The sequence below is a fragment of the Pseudorasbora parva genome, chromosome 2 (genome assembly GCF_024679245.1).
Source record: "Pseudorasbora parva isolate DD20220531a chromosome 2, ASM2467924v1, whole genome shotgun sequence".
NCBI classification, from domain to species: Eukaryota; Metazoa; Chordata; class Actinopteri; order Cypriniformes; family Gobionidae; genus Pseudorasbora; species Pseudorasbora parva.
The window spans coordinates 38,497,516-38,509,008 of record NC_090173.1 but is presented as its reverse complement, the minus strand read 5'-3'; the positions used below and the strand labels follow the sequence as shown (position 1 = coordinate 38,509,008).

General features: G+C 35.9%; 1 protein-coding gene across 5 annotated transcripts; it reads right to left on the bottom strand.

The window, feature by feature from the left end:
- Positions 1-3,813: 3,813 nt before the first annotated feature.
- Positions 3,814-11,493, bottom strand: prpsap2 (phosphoribosyl pyrophosphate synthetase-associated protein 2). 5 transcript variants are annotated; one of them, XR_010898433.1, is made up of 11 exons: positions 11,367-11,475; positions 10,688-10,848; positions 9,942-9,994; positions 9,497-9,563; positions 7,458-7,630; positions 7,246-7,361; positions 6,046-6,101; positions 5,163-5,466; positions 4,932-5,078; positions 4,509-4,848; positions 3,814-4,472 (listed from the first exon to the last, which is right to left on the bottom strand). XR_010898433.1 is itself a non-coding variant. In XM_067419425.1 (11 exons), exons 2-11 carry the CDS (start codon positions 10,768-10,770, stop codon positions 4,690-4,692), a joined length of 1,074 nt encoding a protein of 357 aa, XP_067275526.1. In that variant the 5' UTR covers positions 10,771-10,848; positions 11,367-11,475; the 3' UTR covers positions 3,814-4,689. The 5 variants fall into 5 exon arrangements, 4 of the variants coding, with proteins under 4 accessions (XP_067275526.1, XP_067275520.1, XP_067275512.1 ...); XM_067419425.1 differs by having other exon boundaries at positions 3,814-4,848; positions 5,163-5,233; positions 5,318-5,466; XM_067419419.1 differs by having other exon boundaries at positions 3,814-4,848; positions 10,688-10,896; positions 11,367-11,493.

Below are 11,493 nucleotides of genomic sequence, written 5' to 3'. Positions count from 1 at the left end.
CCAGGTTATAAAGATCTTCTTGTTGTTAACAAACCAGCCATCAAAAAGAAAAAAGCAATAACAATTTCTACTTAACCTTTTTTCTCAGTAATTTGCTCTTCTCTTTTGTGGCAAACTGTAGTGTTAGTCTTAACTCTAGGAACCTTTGCTGTGTAATTTACATGGAAGTTAGATAAATCATACAGATATATTTCCAATAAAGTCTACACCAGTTTTATGCTTACATAGAAGGCAAATAAGGGCCATATAAACAGCCAGCATTTTCAGACAGTTCATTTGACAAAGGCCCACTTGCATCAAAGCATCACCATACCTCACATCCAACCTAAGAATGATTATAATTGTTTGTAATCATCATAATGTGTTCCTGCAAGTTTAGTGTGTAGCCTACACATCCCACAGTAATGGTGTAGTTGCATGTTGTTTTGCTAACCATAAAGCTTTTAGAGATGGTTCACCCAAATGGGTCCAAATCAACATTATATATATATACAGTCTTGTTCAAAATAATAGCAGTACAATGTGATTAACCAGAATAATCAAGGTTTTTAGTATATTTTTTATTGCTACGTGGCAAACAAGTTACCAGTAGGTTCAGTAGATTCTCAGAAAACAAACAAGACCCAGCATTCATGATATGCACGCTCTTAAGGCTGTGCAATTGGGCAATTAGTTGAATTGGTTCAAAGGGGTGTGTTCAAAAAATAGCAGTGTGGCATTCAATCACTGAGGTCATCAATTTTGTGAAGAAACAGGTGTGAATCAGGTGGCCCCTATTTAAGGATGAAGCCAACACTTGTTGAACATGCATTTGAAAGCTGAGGAAAATGGGTCGTTCAAGACATTGTTCAGAAGAACAGCGTACTTTGATTAAAAAGTTGATTAGAGAGGGGAAAACCTATAAAGAGGTGCAAAAAATGATAGGCTGTTCAGCTAAAATGATCTCCAATGCCTTAAAATGGAGAGCAAAACCAGAGAGACGTGGAAGAAAACAGAAGACAACCATCAAAATGGATAGAAGAATAACCAGAATAGCAAAGGCTCAGCCAATGATCACCTCCAGGATGATCAAAGACAGTCTGGAGTTACCTGTAAGTACTGTGACAGTTAGAAGACGTCTGTGTGAAGCTAATCTATTTTCAAGAATCCCCCGCAAAGTCCCTCTGTTAAAAAAAAGGCATGTGCAGAAGAGGTTACAATTTGCCAAAGAACACATCAACTGGCCTAAAGAGAAATGGAGGAACATTTTGTGGACTGATGAGAGTAAAATTGTTCTTTTTGGGTCCAAGGGCCACAGGCAGTTTGTGAGACGACCCCCAAACTCTGAATTCAAGCCACAGTACACAGTGAAGACAGTGAAGCATGGAGGTGCAAGCATCATGATATGGGCATGTTTCTCCTACTATGGTGTTGGGCCTATTTATCGCATACCAGGGATCATGGATCAGTTTGCATATGTTAAAATACTTGAAGAGGTCATGTTGCCCTATGCTGAAGAGGACATGCCCTTGAAACGGTTGTTTCAACAAGACAATGACCCAAAACACACTAGTAAACGGGCAAAGTCTTGGTTTCAAACCAACAAAATTAATGTTATGGAGTGGCCAGCCCAATCTCCAGACCTTAATCCAATTGAGAACTTGTGGGGTGATATCAAAAATGCTGTTTCTGAAGCAAAACCAAGAAATGTGAATGAATTGTGGAATGTTGTTAAAGAATCATGAATGCTGGGTCTTGTTTGTTTTCTGACAATCTACTGAACCTACTGGTAACTTGTTTGCCACGTAGCAATAAAAAATATACTTAAAACCTTGATTATTCTGGTTAGTCACATTGTACTGCTATTATTTTGAACAAGACTGTGTGTATATATATATATATATATATATATATATATATATATATATATATATATATATATATATATATATATATATATATATATATATATATATATATATAATGCTCCACAGAAGAAACAAAGTCATATAATTAGTAAAACATTAGGGTGCATGAACCAAAACAGATTTTTCATTTTTGGCTGAACTATAAACTTTAAAGTTTGCGCAAGCATTTGTGGGGGACACAATACTGATTGCTAAATACAGACATAACCATTTTCTGCCCTGCTTAGTTACAAATATCTCTAAGAAGTAGGCCTTTCTGCAGGAAAAGAGGAAATATCAGATATTTTTTACTTCCGTGTGAAACTAACTGCAAGATTACTTGGGTCATGCATCTTAAGCTTTGTAGAGCGGTACTTTCCATGTCATATGTTAGAAAAATGGGTAACACTTAGTGCTCCTAGCGTGTTAGTTGTGTTCCTTTGTTAATGCTGGCATTTTATCAAATAATAATGTTGACTGCTTTGGTTAACCGAAATAATAATTTAAGAAATGTTTGTATGATTGTTTACTTGGGATATTTATGGAGGTGTGTACAGTAATTAACTGTATTTTTTAATTGTTTAAATGTATATGATTCGATTAGCATTAACGTTAGCTGGTTGGTGTGCTCATGCTTTACATGTAATTGTGCTCTTGTGTGTGTCTTTACAGTTATGTTTGGGCTTTATTTTAAGTCCATATACGTTTAATTATATAAATCAAACAACTAGCCTACACATACTTTGTATATTTTAGTTTTTTGTTTTTTTTTTGTACCAGGGGTGAAAAGGAATAAGGATTCTTTGTGTATATGTCAATTCATTTTGTAATTAATGAATTGTTAGTGCATCATAGTGTCTAAACTCATGGTTAACTAACCATACACGAACATCAACTCATGGCTTGTTAATGCATCATGTCATGACTTTACTTGAGGGGGCACATCATGATTAATTATTAACTAACCATGCATTAACATCAACTCATAGCTTGTTAATGCATCATTGTGTCATGACTTCATGATTAATTCACTATTAACTACATACCAAATTCAGAAGGGATCACAAAATAGACTTAAGTCCTTTTGAGATAAAATATAGCAGATTTAGATGATCAGTGAAAGCAATGAAAAACTAATCTTGGCTTTCAGTAATATTTATGATGAAGCTTCTGATAAAAATGGGTTACATTATGACCATAATTCATTTGAAAGTGTATTTTAAAGACAAAATATCTGTTATTCCTTAGAGAGCCTGTTTAATTTAGTTTAACCATACATGTTAATTGATGCATTAATTACCATACATGTACTAACATGTATTAATGCTGCTTATTTATGCATGAATCCTTATGACTCGTCTTAATTAAGGATAGCTCCTCATTTGTTCATCATCTTAACTAATCATGAGTTCATATTGAATTAACTATTATTACATGTATTAATACATGGTTATTCATGTCCTGTTATTGTAGTTTTACCGAAAAATGTTAGAAATATTTTCTGCTTTCAATGTGCTAGAGTCAAAGTTACACTCCAAGGAGTAAAATCGTGAAACTCACTGCTTACTTGTGTCATTTAATGAAATTAAAAGAACTTAAGAGGTTTTTCTCAGAATCTGCTTAAAATGCATTCAAGCTACACTATAAAATCGAACCTACGAATTTGTTAGCTGCTAGCATAGTATGTAAAAGAATTTAGATAAGGGGTTCTGTAAAGTGTTGACTGCCCTCTGTTGGCTAATTTCATTCAAATTGGAGAACTTTAAAGTAAACTGCTTAACCAACCATCATAAGGAAAGTGAACAGCATATGCTTGGAGTCTAGAATAGACGAGCATTGTACAAAACTGGAAACTCTAGTTGTAAATCTAATCTCAGCCAGCCCGAGAAAAGGGTGGATCATTAACTAAACTGCACATATGACAAGATGGTCTGTAAGTTGTTTATTCATTGTCATCAAGTGCTGTGAATAAATACAAAAGCCTTAAATATTAGTTACATAACAAAAACCCTGCATTTCGTTTGAAAATGAGAAGTAAAGTTCTTAGAGGCAATCTTTTTTTTTTATAGAAATTCCATCCGCTATGACCAAACATGAGGAAAAGATGCTTCAAAACAAATAGGCTCTCATGTTAAATTGTTAGTAGAAGAATCTAGCGGGGAAAACATTCAATCAAGTACATTAGTTTCAAAATTAAACGCTATATTGAGGTCTATGAATGTACCTTTGCCTTGTACAAAATAATTATTGAATTTAACATCAGCACTACTTAGCATTACCAGACAGATACACAAAAAACTACAAGTGGCACAATAATTACAAGGCATGAGGCACTGACACTGATATGTCATAGCATAGGTTTCATAAATGGTAACATTTTGTAATTGTTGGCCACATAGTAAAGTTATCCATAATTAAATTATTAAAACGGCGCAAAAGACAAAAGATCTACGGCTAAAAGAACTGAAGAGGTAATTTTTAACATCCAGTGGTCCTTCTTTTAAATCTAATACTTCAAAATCATATAAAAGTGCCAATATTTCAGATCAAGAGGTGGAGTATTCCTGCACTTCCAACCTCTGAACTCTTTGACATAAGCATTTTACAATGAAATCATGTAACATCGCAGAACATCCTGGTTCTTTGAACGTACAATTATAATTTCAAAATATTACACATACAACGAGGTGAAGCAGTTATGTTGGGTGACAAAAGGAAAAACAGGAGAAAATGATACAGGCAATAGGAAGAGAAAAAGTCTTGACCTCTGTGCACAAGTTAAGACTGACTGTACATGACCCTGCTAATCATCCATGCCTATATTACGAAAAAGGTAAGACATGGATTCTCCATTGTGGATGCGGCGAATGGCTTCTGACAGGATCATGCTGATATCCACCGTCTTGATCTTGGGACACTGGAGTTTTTGGATCTCATGTGGAATGGTGTTGGTGACAACTACCTGTACAGAAAGACATCAGAAAGTCAGCTCATGACAACAGACTTCCCCCTCTGAACCTCAAATTAATGTGATACTGTGATGACCTCGTCTATGGCAGACTCCTCAATTAGCTGAGGGGCATCTGAGGAGAGGATTCCATGAGTAGCCATGACAAAGATCTTGTAGGCACCCCTTTCTTTCAGAGTTTCGGCTGCTGCCAGAAAACTGTCGACGTCGTCAATTATGTCATCCTAAAGCAAAGCAGCAACAAAAAAGATTCAAAAGAGGGACTTAAAATAGCATCCTGAAGACATTCAAATCATCTTAAAACTTACCACTATGATCGCAATTCGTCCACCTACATCGCCCACTACAGTTATTGGGGGTTTTTCTTTGGGAATCAGCACTATACAAGAAAAAAAAACAGAATATGGTATAGTTGGGGAAAAAAATAAAACACACAAAAACTTTGCTGAGATGAGATGCTCACATGGTATCTCTAGGCTTGGATGGATGGCGCCAATGTTTTTGACAGTGGGTGGGGAATGGCGTCCATCCACCAGGTCCGATTCGGCATCCTGGGCTTCACCGTGGATCACAGCGATGCCCAACCGCAATCTTTCAGCAAATGACTGGGCCCTGTAAAAGGACAAGCGCAGTTTTTGTTTTCAACTTTTTTTTTTTCATGTGGCTCTACTTAACCATTTTGGCTCAAACCAAGGACCTAACATGATGTCAGAAGAAGAAACAAAAATGCTACTCCAAATCCTGTTAATCAGGAAATTAATAACCAAATGTACATCATTTTAAGACTTATTGCCCCCAGGGAATTTAGCCGAGTCCCCCGGTTGAAACTTTGCACCTCGACTTTACTAACCTAAGACAAATGTATGCATTATTGTAAAAAGAACAAGTATACCAGTAGGAATTGATAAACTGAGACTTGACTGCATCTGACAGCACACATCATCATCTTTCATTACCGCAACATCATGTTTGCACAGCATCACCCAATGCATACAGATTTAAGTGAGGGATTTGGTGGGAAAGGATAATTTATTGGTGCCTACAGCAGGTGCAACGGTATTTTAATATTATATTCTTTCTAGCTGGTATAGAGTAAACCAGTCAACTACTCAAGACTCTATATATTAGGTTAGTGGATTTTTTTTTTTTTTTTACATGACATGACACCGCAAAAGTAAGATATGACTTTACCTTTTGGCTGATGCTGGAGATTTGGCCACAATTACAGCATTTCTGTAATCAGGAATCTGAATGCAGAGGCAATGCAAGTAAAAAAATTAAATAAAACCATTTACAAATCTAAAAGAAAAGGCATACATACACACACACACACACACACACACACACACATATACATATATATATATACACACACACACACACACACACACACACACACACACACACACACACACACACACACACACACACACACACACACACACACACAGTATGCATTTATCATATACATTCACATACAGCAAACACTCATTAATAACTAATGGCAGATGACCTTCCATCTGAACAAGAGAGAAAATGTATCATGAATAAATTAATGCATAATCTTGAATGGAGGAATTTACGTTTTTTTTTTTTTTTTTTTTTTTTTATGTATTTATTTAACCAGGAAGGCCCCATTGAGATAGTCTCTATTCTACCAGGTAATCCTGGTCAAGACAAGCAGCACATACATAAATTACAAAAAAAAAGTATATGTGTGTGTGTGTGTGTGTGTGTGTGTGTGTGTGTGTGTGTGTGTACGACACCACACAATAAACAAGCAAAACACATCCATATCTAAAAAACAATACAAAACCTAATCTGCTTTTAAAACATTCGCACTGTTCCAAAAGGTCAGACTTTAGAATATTTTAAACAAGGCAGGAGATGGCCCATATTTCATGTGTAGTATACCTTAAAGCTCATTCCATATGGGGCATTATATGGCAAATCTAACCATTTTCTGAATAAAAAGTTGGCATCTTGAGTAAAAATGTTTCTGTTGATCTAGTATTATAGATACTGAAAAAGTATGTAAACGAACTAGAAATATACTAATAATAGAAATATATTAATTCTAATTTACCTTGTAAAGCTTTTAAAATAAAAGTTAACATATGGTTTATTCTCCTCAAGCACAATGAAGTCAATTTTGTAATTTCATCTAAATTAGTGATGTGCGGACACTTACACCAGTAACAAATCGTAAAGCAGCATGATAGACTACATCTGGTTTTTGTCCTGCTTTCTATTTATTAGTAACATAACATGGACTGACTTATTATTCAACCTGAAAACTTTGACAGGACAAACAGGAAGAACAACTAAAGTATCTACGGGAGTTTCGGATCTCATGCATGACATCCAGAAAAGCGTTAAGCAAGTACCTACTTCTTCCTGTATGTACTGTAGCAGGAACGGTGAGGCCCGGAGATTGTCCACTGGAATGTTGAAGAAACCCTGGATTTCCTTTTGATGCAAATCCATAGTAATGAGATGAGTCAGACCTGCTCAAAGCCACAATGTACAGAGCGAACATACAAAGCAAATGAGAATATGCTTATAAAACACAAATGAAAGGAGTCTCGGATGAACTCATTTACCTGCTTTACACATCATTGAGGCAAGTAGTTTAGAGACGATGGATCCTCTCTTCCTCATTTTGCACTGTTTGCTGTAAGGGAAATAAGGGATGACGCCGATGATGTTCCGAGCACAGGACGTCCTGCAGGCGTACACCATAATGAGCAGCTCCATGATGGTGGTGTTAACATCCCTGCAGATGGTGAAGGAAGGAAGGTTTCAAAGACTAGGATTTAGGAAACCTAATTTGCATACACGGAAATTTGTATATCTAAAATCAGCATTAATGTCAAATTAAGGGCTAATTTGCATGAATTTGCATAATGCCACACACTGGCTGCAAGTGGTTTAAAGGTAGGATAGGTAGGAATTGGTAAAAACACTTTTTTTCCAAATTTGTTTAAAAGTTCTTTATATATCAATACATAATTAAAATGTAAGTACTCTGAAAAAGAAAGTATAAAAAATGAGTGTCTGTAGACCTCTCAAGACTGTTTTAAAGACAGCTCATTATTTCCATCCACCTTCTCCCTTCTGGGCTCTTTCCAAAGCCACGCCCCCAAAATACATGAACGTGCTACACCAACCGCTCAGCTGGAAGGCGCATTATTTACCTCAGACGAGCGCATGTAGTGACATCATGTCAGAATCACATGTAAAAAAATCTAACTTTATCAGTATGAATATAAACAAATAAGATGTCTTTAAGTTCTCACTATCAAGCTAGAATACCGATACTGGTAAAGTTTAAAATATATTTTTGTTTCATTTGGTAACAAACTAGTTATATTTATAAGGCAAAGAAGCGGGTAGCGTCATGTTTTTCCAATAACATCAGTTATACTGTGATGAAGATGAATTTCGGGTAAGATTCATAACATATACCGTGTTTTGCATGTAAGAGTTTCCATGATGAAAGCATTGTTGATTAGTAGTAGCTAAAGCTAACTTAGTTCTAAAAAAAAGTTCCTGGATGCGGTGTACTAGCTTTTACACATGCATTTTGTTATCTAAAGTTAAATTTTGCAAAATTCAACACAACAGCGATCAACTTGAGCTAAGCATATTGAGTATTTATCATCTCTATTAATGGCTAAGTGTATAACATTGTAACTTTATGCCAAGTAATGTTATTTTAGCTATATTAGGCAGCTAGGTGTGCTAGTGATACATGCTTCATGAAAACATAACCAAAAAAATGTATAATCAAAATGAAAGATTACCTGTCCAGCAGAAATACAGCCAACAATGAGTCATTTTTCAGGTCCCTCAGTTCTCACCATCGTTGAAAAGTCACGCAGATATTTATTCGTGTTTGATTTCTTTGTTTATCCAAAGACTTTCTGTGCATTGCCTTTTCTTGTACTGTCTTCCTTTTTTGCATTGTTTGTCTTCGCTGACTGTAAAACCCTGCACTGTGAATTTTGAATGCTCTTTCTCTGCCATTTTTATGCCTAGGTTTCTTGCCTCTTGAACTGCTCAAATCAAATAAGCGCGTGCATGTGGGCAGATCCTGTAGCGAAAACGGTGGTCGCCATGGTAGCGAGAGAGAGTGACAGTCGCCTAAGCCAATCATTTGTTTCGTCCCGAACTAAAATAATGAGCGGTGTTTATTGCAGATTAAAAAGTCTAGAGTCACTCGATTTTTATATTCTCCTTTTCAGAGTACTTACATTTGAATTATGTATTGAAATATAAAGAAAGTTTAAACAAATTTGGACAAAATTGTTTTAGATCAGTCCCACCTATCCCACCTTTAAGTTAAAAATAAAGAAAGTTATGAAAGGTTCCAATGTAACTGAAAAAAGTTCTTCATTCTGTCAACTTTTCTTTACAATTGGGCTTTAACCAATAATATGGCAAATAATAATTACTAATAATCAATATATTTTTATTGTAAAAAAATATTTATATAATGCCATTATTTATTATTTATTCAATTCTGATGCTAATATGAATCTTGATTACAAAAACTGCATTTAAATTTTTTATTAAAGTGCTTTTACATGATGAAAATATGATTGCCTCCTACTGTTCTATAGTATTTAAGGCTTCATACTTGCACACAGTCTGAATGATGAAAACATCTTTGCTGCGAACAGACTCTTCGATTTGGACCCGTGTTTCTGGAGGGAAAGAAATGTTACTTTAATTTTTTCTCAGGTCCACAATAATATTTTACTTCACACAAACAGACTGGCTATTTAAAAGTTTGCACAAAGATCTGACTGTGTAGGGAATGCTGGGAGAATTTCACCACAGTGTCTGCATGTGGGAGTGTAAGCGTATCTCCGTTTCACAATACGCGAGCCTGACCCAAAACAAAGACTGTCAGTTTGATTAGCCAATAGTAGCTCAGATTTCTGCTCTGTTTTGTCTACTCTCTCCAGTATGGCACGCAAAGAATGAACAACGACTTCAGCAGCAGCCATCACTAGTGTTAGTGTAGATTTTACAAAAATGCAGATATTTAATAGAAAGTTGAGCATAAAACAGGCCTTCACCTCTGTTAGCCTCCTGATAGACTTGCACCTTCCCAAGTTCCACACCCAACCGCCTGTGCAAGAACAAAAGTTAAGGGGAATATGATGCAAAATAGAAGCTTAAACACACAGCAGAAATTAAAGGAATCATCAGTATTTGATATTTAATCAGTGATACCCATAATACTCATTGTTAAAATGTTAACATAACCATTGTTGTTTATTCTTCGCATGGAAAACGTGAGCCCTTGTGAGATTCATCCAGACATACACTTCCATTCAAAAGTTTGGGGTCCATATTTATTTCAGAGCTGCATTTATTTAATTAAACATATGCTCATTTAATTTGGGGCTCAAGAAACAATATTATAAATGTTGAAAAATGTTTCTAAAAGTGACAACAGTTGTCTTTGATTAATAGAACAGCAATTTTTTTAGAACATAAATCTTTTGTAACATTATTAATGACTTGACTGTCAATTTTTTGATTAATTTAATGCATCCTTGCTTAATAAAAGTATAATTTCTTATATAAAAAAGAAAACTTACTGACCACAAATCTTTGAACAGTAGTCTAATTTTAAGTTAGAAAAAGACAACTCTTAGTAAAAAAATAAATAAATCTTAATTTGGTACTAACCATTGGTACTCAAAAGAATACAGTTGTTCCAGCTCAGATCTGCTGTTGGAGAATGAATGTCTACCACTTTTCCTAACTACCCAATATAACTGGCATGTTATAATGGCAACCTCCAGTGGCAACTTACTCGGCTATCCTCCTGCCCAGCTCTCTGCTGGAAGGGTTGGAGTTGGCCGTGAAGATGACCAGGCCTCCTTTGGCGGCGCTCATGTCCTGTGGTTGTCTGGTGTCTACCTCTAGGGACTCAGGCAGTGGCTCCCTGGGCACCCAGGCACTGCTGAGCCCTTCCTATCAACAGGACCACAGGCACACTGTTAGTTTAACACCAGACACTTCCTGCAAGAACAAAGGGAAGATGGCATGTTTACACACACGAACCAACCAAGACTTGATGAGAAATGTGCACACAGATATGACTAAGTACTGACACATAATGACAGCACAAGAGACTGTTGACTGAGTCTGCGCGTGATCGTGAATCACGATTCGTGACTAGTGCACCCTCATATAGAGTCGGGCATGTCATGAAAATATGAATTGATAACGACATCCACAGCACAGCGAGGACTCACGGAATAACGTTACATGAATGCCACATGAACAGCCCAAACCTATACAAAAACAAAATCATTATGCTAAAGTGTTTGCCAAGTTCACTCATTCAGTATGCTGCTAAGCTAACTAACCTTAGACCTTCATGTTACTAAGGATAAGAAAGGTAAACTCAGTTATAGAAATTAATATTAGGGTAACATCATTTGTTCTGGTGATTTTTACTTCGTAAACCAAGAATAGTCAAATCTCACCAGTTTTTATCTTTTAATCGATCCCTCCGCCTGGTTTACTGTATCATATGCAACAATGTGAACATTGCTAGTACCTTCGAAAAAAAAAAAAAAAAACAAGATGGCAGCTAGCTACACGACGACTTTC